At 48.3% G+C, this 14608-nt stretch overlaps 1 protein-coding gene across 1 annotated transcript in view; it reads left to right on the top strand.

Annotated features, from left to right (window-relative positions):
• Positions 1-14608, top strand: part of LOC128946404 (TOG array regulator of axonemal microtubules protein 2-like) — a 43716-nt gene that overhangs the window by 12927 nt on the left and 16181 nt on the right. The window contains exon 10 of the mRNA XM_054290144.1: positions 2096-2148. Coding sequence (XP_054146119.1) covers positions 2096-2148 — 53 coding nt within the window. The remainder of the gene's footprint in view (positions 1-2095; positions 2149-14608) is intronic.

Raw genomic sequence — 14608 nt, 5'->3', positions numbered from 1 at the left:
GCCACCATCTGGCGGGAGGAAGGGTCTTGTGGCAGTGCAGAGAGGCTGTGCACATTGGCAAGGAACAGCTGTGCCCTGCATGTGCCCCCTGCAAGGAGCTGTGCTGCTGCCAGTGGCCCTGGAGCTGTAGGGCTGCTGAGCTGTGGGGCAGGGAGAGGAGCAGCAGGGTGCATGTGCAGCTGAGCCATGGCTGGAGAGCACAGGGCTCTGGGCTCCCTGCTGTCCCAGGGCAGCCCAGAGGCCAGGCTGTGCCTCTGGCAGCTCTGGGGAATGGCTCAGGGATTTCCCCTGGCCTGCCTCAAGTGTCTGCCATCAGGAGCATGTTTCCCTGTGCAGTTGTATAGAAGTGTCCAGGAAGTCTGTGCCATGAAATATGGTGCCTCAGATGCTTTAGATTCACTTAGTGGGCTCTGTTACGTTTTGTATCTCCACTTTGCAGGCCTGAGTGGATAGAGTCTTGCTGAGTGGTTTTTTCTGGTAGCTTCTGATGTTTCTGTTATCAACCAAGCCCTTGCCTCCAGTCCAGAAGAACTGTTTTTCCTCGAAGATCAGAAAGAGGCTGCCAACTGACTGAAGAGTTTTTCACAAACAGGATTTATATTTTAAGCTTCATAATTACAACTGTACATTTATTATTCCGATGTAATTATTTTTGTATGTTTATAAATATGTTAATTTTTTATGTACATATGATATTTTGATGTAGTTTTAAATAAATGTTTTTTGATTGTATCTTTAATTCTTGATGACATCATTTTAATTGTATATATTTTATTTTGATGATTTAAAAAAAATTTAAAAATTAAAAAAAATAAAAGAAACCAAAAAAGAGATTGTGACACCAGGACCTGCTAGCCTAGAGGTTGTGGGAGTGCAGCTCACTCGATGTGCCAGTGTCTCACCACTTCCTTTCCTCATTGGGCCTCTCCTCTTCCTCTTTTGCCATGTTTTCTTTGCGTCATTTGTGCTGCTGTTTTTAACGTGTGCCCTGGGTTGACTATATGATGCTTTTATCCTCCATCATCGTTCTGTTTAGGCTGAATAATAAGGTTTGCACCTTTAAGACGTGTTCCAGAGAGTGAAGGGGGGGGAGAGTAGAAGCACACAGTTTTGTTTTCAGACACTGCACTCCTCCTACACCTTCCTGCTCCCCGGACTGTGTTGTCTGCAGATGGACAGACAGCGGGACAGAGCTCTCTTTTGCTTTTAGTTAGTTTAGCTAGCTGAGGCAGAGAAGTTCCTTGGACTGTGGTTTTATTCCCTTTTCTTTGGACCTCTTGAAGCCTGCTCTGGACTGAACACCCAGGGGAGCACCGGCAGCTGCACCTGAGGCCCACGGGGCCAGGCCTGGCCTTTGACAGTTCCAGCACTGGAGGGACTGATCAGAGACTGAGTGAGCTGCAACCCGAGGATGGGGCTTTCTCAGTTTGTCATCTCTTTGGGAGCAGCAAGGGGTATTACTGTTTAATATTGTTTAGGTTTTATTGTTTAATAAACAGTTTTTTCCACTTTTCTCCAAGGAGGTAGTTTCTCCCGGACTGTTGGAGAGAGGGGCCAATTGAATCTGCTTTACTAAAACAGTCCCTGTGGGGGTTCTCTTCGAAATTTGCTCTGAGCCAGGACAATGTATCATTACAACAGGGTCACACATTGACATGTTTGAGGGACAACAGATCCAAAAGATCCTGTCGAGTTAAAAGTTTTCTAACTAGATGTGTTCTGTGCTCACCAAAGGCCTGAGCAAAGAAACCAAGAGAAGTGTGCCCAAATGGCCAAGCTTTGCTCCTTTGCAATCTCACACACATCTGGCTCACATGTGTCCTCAATCACAATTTCATAGGTAAGAAGATCTTGTGTATTTCACTGGGAAATGATGCACAGCTTTGGAAAAGTCATCTGTGTGTATATTTACCCAGGACAGCAGTCCAGCTGTGTTGTTTGCAAGTTGTTTGCAGAAGGATGAGTGGACCGTGAAGCCAGTAACAAGTGACAAGAGTTCCTCAAATCTAAACTGCAGTCTGGGTGCCATTCAGTGCAGTCTCGTCCTGCGACCACTGGCATTCTCAGTGCAGACCACGAATCCCGTCACTCCCAGGATATCTGCGAGAACCCCTGAGTAGTGGCTCTGTCTGCAGCGTGGTGACGCAGGTGAGAGCAGGACTGAGAAGTACTGAGGCGAAGGAAGGAGGGAGTGGACACACGAATGGATGCCAAGGTGCTTTACTGACCCAGGCGGGGCCAGTAACGGTGTCAGTGAAAAACCGTTGGGGAGGCACTTATAAAGGGGAAGGGCGTGACACGAGGAGCCACGAGGGACCAATGAACGAAGCTCAGGCGAGGAGCAAGAGACACACCTGAACCAATAGGAATGGCCCAGGGGAGGGAGAAGGCTCAGGGGACAAACCATATGTTAAGTAAGGGAAGATTGACATAGAAAGTTCTCAAAATGAAAGGGGGTTGGTTACAATGATAGACAGGTAACTGGCGGGAGGAACAAACCCTTAGGAGGGAGAACATGGGGGGAACCGAGGGTCAACCCAAAATCTTAACATATAAAAAATAACCACCTTTGCAAGAAAACCCATAGAGGAGACACTATGCTACAATTCAGCCCAGAGATGAGAGATCATTTGTTCCCATGGAGCTGTGCTTGCCAGGGTAATGAATTCCTGCATAGCTGGAACAAGCAATTCTGGATTCAGCTCCAGCTCTTGGTTGGCTGCATGATCATTGACAATGCTCCCTATTGTCCTTGGTTACAATATAAAGATGTATTCTATTCCCATCTTCAAGAGCTGTTGAAACCAGGAGGGGAATTGTTCTTTTCCTTATCTCCTGTTAATAGGCCCATCAATGCCTTTCCCCATGACTCAGAGATAATTCCCTGTGGGAGCCCTTTGTGTCTCATGCACCCACCCCATGACTTATGGAACAATAAGAGCCCATTGTGAGATGCTGTGCCCAGGGAGGAGGAACTAAGCATCCCCACGTGGATATAATCTGGAGTTTGGGACAGAATAAGCAGCCTTTCCACTGGATTCCCAGAGGAATGGCTGCCTTTTCCACTGGATCTTCAGAGGAAGACTATATCCTTCTAAAGGATCACATGTGCCACTCCAGGAGGAGTGCAGCCACCAATCCAACTGGACTGCTACCAACACCCTGACCAAGAGGCTGTCACTTTGTATTCTGACTCTGTCGGTGTATTTTGGGGGTTTTTTTGTTTTTGTTTTTGTTTTTTTTTTTTTTGTATTTTGCATGTATTTTGGATGGGGTATTTTTCTGTGGTTTTTTGTTTCCTTTTCCCAATAAATTATATTTCTGACTTGCAGTCTCTCACTGGTTTTGCTTTCAAACCAGAACTCCTATCCAGAATTTAATATGCAGTTTTCTGTCATAGTCATTTGAAGCTTTTAACCTTCACATTTCCATTTGCTTTGCCTTAAGGAAAACCACTTCTGGTCCCAGTGCATAAAGTAACCTTTTGCCAGCAAAGTCCTCATGGTTGCCAGCTTCTGATGTTACAGAAGAAACCGCATGTGAATGTGTTAGAATTAGGTTTTCTGATGGAAAAACCCTATGTCATGTGGCTGTATGTGTTTGCTTAGCTATGGGTTTAGTCCTGGCCTAGTAAAGCCCAAGCAGGGTGGCATGTTTCAGGGAAAACTGGTCCATGAGCTTATGGGGTTGCCATCAGCAGGAGATTGAATGTCTCCTTTGGGGATTTCTCTGGAGACACAATTAGGGACCAGCTCTATGCTGCAGTATTCTCTTAGATCTTTCAAAAATATCCTAGAAAAGGCAGTGAAACTTCACATCTCCTTTCTCAGCCACTGTTGGAAGAGGGGCATTCTTGTCCCTCCTCAAAGCCATTGCTCTCTCCCACCAGAAACATGAACATCCACAAACAGCAATGATGCATGGTCCTCCTGCTGCTGCTTCAGAGCTCTGGCAAGTGCAGACCTGGGTATTACCAATGGGAACACTTGATTAGCATTTCATGCTCCTTCAAGATATCCAGATCTCAGGACTTTTTGTTTCAAAGCAGCCACTGTACTGGCTCTAGGGAAGAGCAGTAAATGGGAAACAGTGACTGCCAGCCTTGCAGGGGTGTGGGGGCAAACCTGGAGTGTCGGAGTCAAAGGATGAATGGGAAGAGTGTAATTCCAAAGCCAAAGCTTCATTAGGAGAGCAGGATCAGTTCTTTACTGCATGCTTGCATGAAAGTCATTTGAGACCTCTTTTTTGTATCTCATGCAGAAAAAGGGGGCTTAAGCTCTGTAGTGGTTCACAATGAAGCAGACTGCCTGCTTTGTCACTGCCAGCCCTGGACCCTGGGGGCTCTGCAAGGGACTGTAGTGTATCCCATGCCTGGTTTGCCTCCAAGCAAAGCTTGGAGTTGCCTATGAGTTGTGCAATAAATACAAGAGTAATAAAATGGACAATTAAACTGGTCATTTTGGACGATATGCTCATGGTTTCACATGTCAGTCCTGTACCTCTTGCTCCAAGGCTTGTCACTCATCATGAAATATTTCAATGGAAAAACTCAGATCTCATGTTCCATCTGAATCAAATTGCATCAGATCATCAAGAATTCTGGTGTCAGGAACAAGACAAAAGCCTTCTGCCTCTCCCTTTAAGTTGTCCTGGATTTCTGCAGCCCTTTGTGAAAGCTGCTGTAGGCAGAGTGTTTGTAGTTGTTCTTTGAGGCCTTTATGTGAGATATGTGGAACAGTCTGCAGGGCTCTCCTGGCAGAAATCTGTTTGTCCAAGCCCCGGAACACGGTGCCGGCAGAAACGGAGCGGCCCCGCTCCCAGCCCCAGAGTGTGTGAGCTGAGCCACAGCGGGGAGAAAAGACACCGAGGGGCTCCAGCCCAGCTGCTTCACCTGCCGTGGCTGCTCCACGGAGCTCTGCCACTGGGAGAAAGTCGATGCTGGACAAGCCCCCGAACTTTCATCTGCTACTGGAACTACTGCATGATAGCTCCTGTTCTTCCTGAGGGAGAACCCGGCGCCATCTTGGAACTCGAGTCCTGGGGGGATTTTCCTCTGGCATTTTGGGTCTTTGTTCCACTGAGGGCACAGTGAGGTCTGAGAGTTTGATATCCAGAAATTACTGGCCTTTTTATCTTGCTTTGTAGGCATTCTGTTTGTTAACAAGCTGTTGGTTTCTTTCCACTTTCATCTATTAGTATTAATTTCCTATTGCTGGAAGGGGATTGTTGGAACACATTAGAAGAGATGACTTATTCTCAAGTTTAATGTTTTAAGTTGTCTGCAACTGTGTGAGACAGATGGCTTCACACAGGAGCATCCCCAAAGCTGCTGAAGGGAAGGCACAGAGGGAGACAAACCCCGTATTTCTGAGGGAAATTCCTTGATACCAAACCAACCTGAGTCATCAAACAGCTGACCTGACCTTTCGAGACATGGGCCAAAGGGGAAAACTTTCAGTGTGTTTGTTCCAGGCCGGGCTATGCCCAAGGCAAAGGTCTGTCAGTGCACTTGGCTCCTTCTCTCCTCATTGTGTCTGGCACACACAGGGGCCCAGAGCTCCTGTAGAAACCATCCCAGCACTCAGTGGGAGGAACTTGTGTCCAGTGGTCACACAGAGCTGTGGTGTCCAGCACTGCAGCTCATTGGAATGAAGAACTGTTGCAGCCCTCTTGGAAGGAGCTAAGGAGCTTTGGCCTTCAGATCAGCTCCTTCCCAGCTCTTGATTTGCTGCCCTGGGGGAGCTGCTGCTTGTGGCAACACTTGTTTCACAGCTGACAGCCCTGCTCTGCTGGCCAGCAGCCATTGCAGGAGCTTGTGCTGGTGACATTGAAGCTTTTGGATCTTCCTAAGGAAAGCTCAGGGCAGAACTTGTCAGAAGAGCATTGCCTTGGCGATGCCTTTGACATTAAATCTTTCTTCTGTGCTCTGTGCCACACACCGTAAATATTTGAGGAAGCAAGTTTGCTGCTCCAGAAATTCCTCAAATCAGTCAGTTAAAATGTAATAGACCGTGATCTGGGATGTGTAATCTCACTTTAATTCGTTGAGCAGAAAGCTGCAGGAGCACTGCTTGTGAGCGGTGTGTCTAAGCTAAGTGACCTTGCCCCCAAGAACTTAGAAAAGAGGGGAGAGATGGAATCAGCAGCACAAGGATCTGTACTGTGGTTCTCCCACAGGCCTGAGGACAGGGCCCACTTCCACTGGGCCTTGGCTTTTTACCCTCCATCAAAACTTGGTGCTTCAGATTGTGGTGGTGAATGGGCCCGGCCTTGTGCGGCCCCAGGGTGATCTGGGAAACGCTTGTCAGGCCTGGGCCTTGCTGAACAGCCCCTGGGCTCAGCTCCTGCTGAGCTTATCAGGGACACGGAGTGCTCCCAGGAACCTGTGTTGTCTAACAAGCTCCTGGGGTGTCTGGGAACAGCCTTGGAAACCACTTTTCTTGCCTGAATGGCATGGCATCCTTCTTCTCCCACTTTCCGAGTCAGGCTGCTGACCCGCAGTGCAGCCATGAGGAAGCATTTTATGGCTGAGGCCCACTCTCTTGTGGCCCAAAAAGAGCGCTGCAAAGGAGGCCCTTGGAGCTCTCCTGGAGCACAGTGGTTGCCAGCAGCAACCTCCCTCTGAGTGGGGCCTCTCAGGGGCAGCGAGCTCTCACGTTTGCTGCACTGGCAGGATCACTGATCAGCAATGGATCGTGGGCCAACAGCCCCACTCCTGGAGGCTCCATTTTAACCACTGTTAAGCTGGAGTGCTGTTAAGCTTTTAGGCCGTATTCCTTTTTAGCCTTGTCCTTGCTGTCCCTTTCTCAAAAGCACCTAAAGACACACACACACACACACACTTCTCAGAATGTTTCTTGTTTGATTGACTGAATTTTGCTTGTTGCTATTGCTATTTTCTTCCTTGTTGTACTTTAAATGACCTGTAAGTAATAGTGGGAATGTTGCCAATGAATTTTCTTGAGCTGTTCCTTAATATTCAATCTGGTTTTACTGAACCTTGCCTGAGAATTTTTAAGCCATCTCAGATACTTGTTTGTAGCAAGCCTTGGGAACATGTGGCGCAGGGTTGACACTGGAAAGCAGGAGAGTCATTCCAAAGGGATGAGTTTGACTGTCCATTCTATTACTCTTCTTATCACTCTAACAAGCCAAGCCAAGATTTTCTTGGAGGCAGAATGTGTGTGGGATGCACTACGGCATTGTCCCATAGCTCTGGGCTGAATGGCACCCAGGCTGGAGTGTAAATAGATTTGAGGAACCCTTGTCACTTGTCATTGGCCTCACAGTCCACTCAACCTTCTGCAAACAACTTGCAAGCAACACAGCTGGACTGCTGTCCTGGGTACATATATATACAGATGACTTTTCCAAAGCAGTGCACCATTTCCCAGTGAAATACACAACTTCTTCTTACCTATAAAATTATGACTGAAGACACCTGTGAGCCAGATCTGTGTGAGATTGCAAAGGAGCAAAGCTTGGCCATTTGGGCACACTTCTCTTTGTTTCTTTGCTCAGGCCTTTCGTGATCACAGAACACGATCTAGGTAGAAAACTTTTGTCTGTACAAGACTTTGCATCCATTGTGCCCCAAACATGTCAAGATGTGGCCCTGTTACAATGAGAAGTTAAAATAGCAGCACAAATGTCACAAAGAAAACATGGCAGAAGAGGAAGGCGAGAGGCCCGGTAAGGAAAGGACATGGTGAGACACTGGCACATTGAGTGAGCTGCACTCCCATAACTTCTAGGCTAGCATGCCCTGATCTCACATTCTCCTTTGGTTTACTTAAATACATTTATTTTTAGTTTTCTAAAATCATGAAAATAAAATATATACAATAAAAACATGTCATCAAAATTAAAAGATATGTTCACCTAACACCCTTCCTTAGGCATCCACAGCTCCTCTGGGCAACTTGTTCCCAGTGCCTCACCTGCCTCGCTGTTGAGAATTTCTTCCTAGAAGATTGCAAAGAGGATAAAAATGTTTCTGTAAATACATCATCAATGAATGGAGGTCTAAGGAGAAGCTCTGTCTTCTCTTGGCCGTGGGGGGAAACATGGAATTAAGGTTGAGTAAAAGACTGAAGAACTGAATTCACTCTTCCCTGGGTAAAAACTGTCGCTGGGCCCAGGGAGTGGTAGAATTCAGTGGAATTAAATCCAGCTGGCACCTGGTCATAAGGGGTTTTCCCCAGGGCTCAGCACTGGGGCCAGCTGTGATTCACATCTTTGTCAATGATGTGGAGAGGAGGATCAAGGGCACCTCAGGCAGTTTACAGACCATGACAAGCTGGGTGGGAGTGTTGATCTGCTGGAGGGCAGGAAGTCTCTGCAGAGAGATCAGGACAGGCTGGATCATAGGCTGAGGCCACTTGCATGAGGTTCAACAAGGTGAAGTGCCCTGTCCTGCCCTTGGGCCACAGCAGCTCCATGGAAGGCCACGGGTTGGGGGCAGAGTGGCTGGAAAGGCGCCCAGCAGAGGAGGACCTGGGGGTGCTGGTTGGCAGTGGCTAAAGGTGAGCCAGGTGTGCCCAGGTGGCCAAGAAGGCCAATCCTGTCCTGGGTGATGCTTCAGTGGTGGCCTTTGCAGTGTCAGGGGTCTCAGGTTATTGGAAGGACTCGATGACCTTAAAGGTCTTTTCCAATGGAAACAGTCCTGCAATTCTAAACCTCCATATGTGCTTTTGAAGGATGCAGTCTCAAATATACCTGCATTTGTGTTTTTAAGGAATTTAGCATTCACCTCTCCTTGAAAGAAATAGGAATCAGGCTTTAAATGCCCTCAAAACACTGTTATTCCTTGATCTTAGGCTGTGTGTTTGAATTGAGGTGCTTTTGTACAGGAAATGGGATGGACCATGGGATAAATGCAGGCAATTCAGCTGCAAGGGCACTTGTTTCACCTGCTTTTCTGCTTCCTTTCCCCAGTGGGGGCAGATTTGGGAGTATTTGTCTTGTGCTTTGACTTCTGGCTCAGACTTGCTCATGGAGGTGTTGTAAAATATTATCTACTCCTTTGTAGTAGAAAATTGCTTGCAGACTGGTGGGAATTGCTAGAGACAAGGCTTACAAAGCAGTCTCCAGTATGATTAGCCCAGTGTCCCTGCTTAAATCCAGGTATGTTTGTATTAAAAAGGAACGGAGTATTCCAACTCCCCTGTCCCCTGCTCTTTTAAAAATTTTTTGTAGCTGTTGGGGCAAGTCCTGCCTGCCATTCCCACTCTTTGTTATCAAATGTGTGAAGTGATGCTGCTGCTGTAGCAGCAGTCTGAGTTCAGTGGGAACAAGCCCAAAGCACTGGGTCCCACAGCAGTGGGCACGGAGGGAGATTTGTCTCTGCTGCCGTGGCCATCCAGCAATGGGGAGAGCAGCTGCTGGGGCTTCCCCCATTCTGCCAACAGCAGTCTGCCTCCAACATGTGGCCATGGTTTTGCCAGAATGTGGAAAACACATTGTTTGAATGTATTTTGATGTGTTCTGATGTGACAGTTTTCACAGGGGTTCTTGGATGAGGGAAGAGACAAGAATGTTGACTCCATGTACAGAAGGCTTGATTTATTATTTTATGATATATATATATTACATTATAACTATACTAAGAAGAAATAGAAGGAAAGGTTTTCTCTCAGAAGGTAGCTAAGCTAAGAATAGAAAAGAAAAGCATGAATAACAAAGATCTGTGGATTGGACAGAGAGAGAGCCAGCTCTGCCGTGAGTGGTCACTAAATCAAAACATCCACGTGAGACCAATCACGGACCCATCTGTTGCATTCCACAGCAGCACATAATCATTGTTTACATTTTGTCTCTGAGGCCTCTTAGCTTCTCAGAAGGAAAAATCCTAAAGAAAAGGATTTTCACACAAAGATGTCTGCGACATTCTGACATCACCTGACTGGAGCAGTTTGGTGGGCAGGATGCCCTGTGTGCAAGGGCCCTGGCAGGGATCGGTGGCTGGTACGGGCACTGGCAGTGTTATTTTCCCAGGCAGGCTCCTGATCCAGCTGTGGGGGAAGGCAGCAGCAGCTGGATCAGCCCAGCAGCAGCAGCAGCACATGGAGGAGACCCTCATCTGCACAGAGCCCATCAGCCCCATTGCTCCCCCCATGGCAGCGAGGGATGATCCCGCCGCAGGGGAAGGGCTGCGGCAGCCTGGAGACTCCTTCAGGCACGACTTGTTGCAATCTCCTTCCTGCAGCTGTGCCTCGAGTATGTTGGCCTGCAGTGGTGCTGCAGAGTCCCAGGGATGCTGCTGGGCTCAGGGGGCAGAGTGTGTACAAAAGCTGATTATATCTGCCCACTGAACACTGGGGGCATCTAATGCAGACTTTGAATAGATAGGAGAGATGTGACTTGAAGAAATAATTTTGCAGATGCAGAAAAAGAGATCAGACCCACAGGTCCCATGGCTCAGGCTTAGTTCATCCAAACCAAGGATGGTTAGTTTGATCTGCTCTGTTGAGGAGCGATTTAGAATGACCTTCCCCGTGCTATTTCCATTAAGAAAATTTGGAATTGTCAGGGACTTCCAGGATCAGAAATGTTTTGAGGCAGATCATGTTTATGGGTGTCTCTGCAATAAAGAAAGCAGAGAATAAAGCACTGGAAAAATGAAGTGGAGCAAAAAGGAACATACAGCTCTTGGCCAACTGAGTTTTGGGGTCATCCACCGGGGAGTTCAAAGCTTCTTTTCCTTCCACCGCCCAGTGCCATTGTTTGTGTCCAGCACTTTGTTTGATGTGAAGAGAATTAAACAAAATCCCACACCAACAAGCTGCAATCCAGAACTGAGTGGGAAGTACAGAATGAAAGGCCTTGCAAAGTAATTTTGGAAAGGGTCTTTCATGCTTTCAAAAAGTATGAAACTCTCAGGCCTGGCCTGGCTGGGCTTAGGGCTGGCTGCCCTTGGGAAGGGAATGGAAGGGGATGGAGTTGGGGTGGGGTTTTGCAGCCATGGAAACGAGAGAAGCATGGGCAGCGTGTCACAAAGGGCAGCCCCAGGCTGGGCTGGTGCAGGTTGTGCTGGACACGGCCCCAGCGGCAGCAGACACGTCTGGCTCTGCCTCTGTGTGCCGAGCGCTGGCGATTGGAGTCACCCGGCCTTGTTCTGAGGCTGGGACCGAGCTCCCATCGCTGCCAACTCCGAGAGCCATCCCAGATTCAAACCCAGACACTTCTGCCTGGCAGAAGCACGGGTTTGAAGATGGATTTCAGCAGAAAAGGAAAGATCATGGAAGGAAGAGGTGAGGATAGAAGGGATCTAAAAGGCTGGAGTAAATGGAAAGAAAGTCCCCCCATATTTCAGGGAAACTGGTCCATGGTGTCAGTGGTGGCTCTGTGTCAGAGTAGGTGCCTGAAAGCTACAGATGGTCCTGCAAGGACACCCATGGCATCACAACATTGTCTCATTAGTTTATGCTGCTTTCTCCTTTTTGACAGAGGCCAAGTGACTCCTTCTGTCTGCCACGACAGAGTCTATGGCCACAGCTGACCCCAAATTGGACACAGTCATGAGATTCAAATCCTGTTGCTTTCTCTCCCATCAATGTCTGGTCTCACCATAGATAAATTTCCTGTTCTTCCTCTGCTTGCTGATTGGGTCTAACATTGAGGATGGTATTAGGGTGCTACAGAAACACCAATAAGGCCTGCCTGCTTGCAGAGAGGTCTTTGTGGTTTTCAGAGCTAGCAGTCACAGCTGTGTGGGTTTCTCTTGTCGATTCAGACAAGGCCAACCTCAAGAAGGAATCTTTTTTCCCCTCTTACCATTGGAGCCTTCCGTCTTCCCTTTCAAACTTGCTAACTGAATACAGTTCAGAGGAATTAAACACAGGCTAGTTCTGGGAAAAATAAAACCAAAGAAATTGTCTCAAAAATGAAGAAAACCCCTTGACTGTCTCACCCATTAGAGATGTTGATGAAAAAGTGGGAGTTCACTGAACTCACTTCTTGCCTTGTGAGCATGGCTCAGCCTCACACAGAGGTGAGGCTCCTGTGTCCTCCCAGCTGTCCCAGGGCAGCCCAGAGGCCAGGCTGTTCCTGTGGTAGCTCTGGGGAAATGGCTCAGGATTTTCCCTCGGCCTGATTAAAGGGTGTACTGGCAATGACCACGTTTCTCTGTGCAGCTGTTTAGAAGCTTCCAAGGAATCTGTCCCATGAAATACGGAGCTTCCGATGCTTCAGGTTTGCATTGCAGGCTCTGATACCTTTTGTGTCTCCACTTTGCAGGCCTGCCTGGCTACCCTCTTGCCAAGAGGTTTTCTCTGGCAAGTCCATCCATGCTCCTTCCCTGCAAGCCGTTGCCTCCCATCTCCAAGAGCTCTCCTTCCACCAAGGCAAGCAAGATGTGCCATGGAGAGCAGGAAACTTGGAAACCTGGCAGCGGCTTGGATGAGGAGAGTAGAATGAAAAAGGTGATCACTTCAGAGGAAAAAGAATGTAAGGTAAGGAGACCAAGCAAAGTCCAGTGTGTTAAATTTTCAGTTTATGTGCTGTTGGCAGAGCTCTGAGACTTTTTGTCCTGACAGGAACTGACCCTTTCAGTCAAGTTAGAACAGGTCCTGATTTGGCTCTTTAGCTGGGATATCCCAGAAATGATGGGATACTAAGGATGGGTGTGCATCTACCCCAGTGCCTCCAGCCCCATTCCTGGCCATGGCATGGGGGCCCTGGAGCAGCTTGGGCAGGCAGAGAGCTTGCAGAGAGCAGCAGGGCAGGGAGCTCTGCTGAACCTTCTAAGTGCCAGTGAGCCTGAGCTGATGGATGTGTGGGAGCTGGAGAGCAGCCAGCATGCCAAGAGCTCAGCAGCATCTGGGCTCAAAGGCTGCTGGGGAAGTGTAGGAGGGAAGGGCAGCAGCAGAAGAAATGAGGGCCTTGAGAAAAGCAGGTTTTGGCATCCTGCAGAATGGCTTTGTGGGGCCATGGCTGGAGATCAGCAGTGGCTGTGAGCCACCTTCGGGGCAGGGAGAGAACAGAGATCTAAAGCCACTGCCATGCCATCCAAAAGGGCAGTGGAGGCAGTGGCACCTCAGAACATCATGATGTCAATGGGAATGTAGGCACACTTGCAGAGGAGAGGGCAGGAGGGAAGAGGTGTCCAATGTGGGACATGATCTCTCCCTCACCACGTCCCTTTGCATTCCTCATGCTGGGCCAATCAGCTCCATTAATCTGACCTGTTTATTCCTGCCAGGTTCCAGTTGAGGGCAAATGTAAAAGTCCTGAGGGAGGACTGGGGGCAAGGCTGGATGCTTGATCTGAGCAGTGTGTTCTACTTTTTCCAGGCTTCCTTGCCATATCCCAGTGGTGGGGAAATGAAGAAGGCATCATTTGGATTGCCTTTGATCCCCCCAATACGCAAGGCAGGCAGTCTCCCTCTCGACAGTGCTGTGGGGTCCCTGCCAAGCTCTCCCCAGGTGGATTTGCAGGAGTCCTGGGAGATGAGGTAAGCCAAGGTGTCTGCTGCTCCAGTGTGCTATTCACCTCACTCTTCCCTTCTCCTGTGGACATTTTGCACAGTCTCCCATTCAGGCCAGCCTCTGTGTATTCAGCATTTTGCCCATCCAATGTCAAACCCAACAACGATGCCCCAAGAGCAGAGGTAGCGGTGGGGAAGAGCAGGCAGGGCTTCAAAGCACCTCCAGAAGGGTCCTCTGCTGGATTTGGCTCTTGCTTCCCCCTGTAATTGTTGTGGCATCATTTCGGAACTGTTTTGCATGGGCCTGGATCCTGCAGAACTTTGGATCCTGAGACTGTTAAATTCTGCAGCCAGGAGAATATGCATGGGCAAATATTGGCTCCTGGAGAGGTGTCTGCAAATTCAGGTACTGCTTCTGTAATCATCTGGTGTAATTTCTCTGTGCCTGGGCCTCCACTGTGAAATGAGATCCCTGATAAGTTTTGGGATGCAGATGTATAATCTGATTGATGTTTAATGTTTAGATCTGAGCTTAAGATCAAAGAGGGCAAGGTGGTAGAGAAGAGTTCTAGGACTGTACCTGATGGAAAGATATTGGCTTGGATATGGTTGATAAAATGAAGCTGTGAAGCTTATCCAAGTGATAACCATAAAGAGGGAGACACAGAAGTATCATTCCAATAGAAAATCTTTGGCAGGGCTTTGAAAGTGCAACGTGAATATCCTTCCCTAGCAGCTGAGTTGGAAAAAGCCATTGTGTTCTGGAAAGAGCCAGGAGGTGTAAAATCATTCTCAGGAGACAGCAGTGCTCTGCCCACGTGTAGCAGGAGGCTGTCACCAGTGCAAGGCACGAGCAGGCAAAGTGAAGCTTGGGCAGCAGTACAAAAGCAGCTGCCCTCCATCCAGACTGGTATCTGAGCCCAGCAGCTCTTGCTGCTTCAGAGAGGCTGCAGGAGCCACTTGGCTCCAAAAGGAGAGGCAGCAGAACTGGGGAGTTCTGGTGCAAGTTGAAGAAATACTGCTGTGTTTCAGCCAGAGCTTGGCCAGGTCTGTGTGACTGCAGCAACTGAAAGCTTAAGGACAATTAATCAGCTTTGCATCCCTTTGGGTTAATGTGTTGCATTCCCTACTTCATAGCAGTTACCAAGCTAAGTAGGTTTGCTTCCTTTCATGGTACACCCA

The sequence above is a fragment of the Melozone crissalis genome, unplaced genomic scaffold (genome assembly GCF_028551555.1).
Source record: "Melozone crissalis strain CALT ecotype California unplaced genomic scaffold, PUWL_Pcris_2 ptg000081l_1, whole genome shotgun sequence".
Lineage (NCBI taxonomy): Eukaryota > Metazoa > Chordata > Aves > Passeriformes > Passerellidae > Melozone > Melozone crissalis.
The sequence above is the reverse complement of the archived record's forward strand: the minus strand, read 5'-3'. Positions and strand labels throughout refer to the sequence as shown.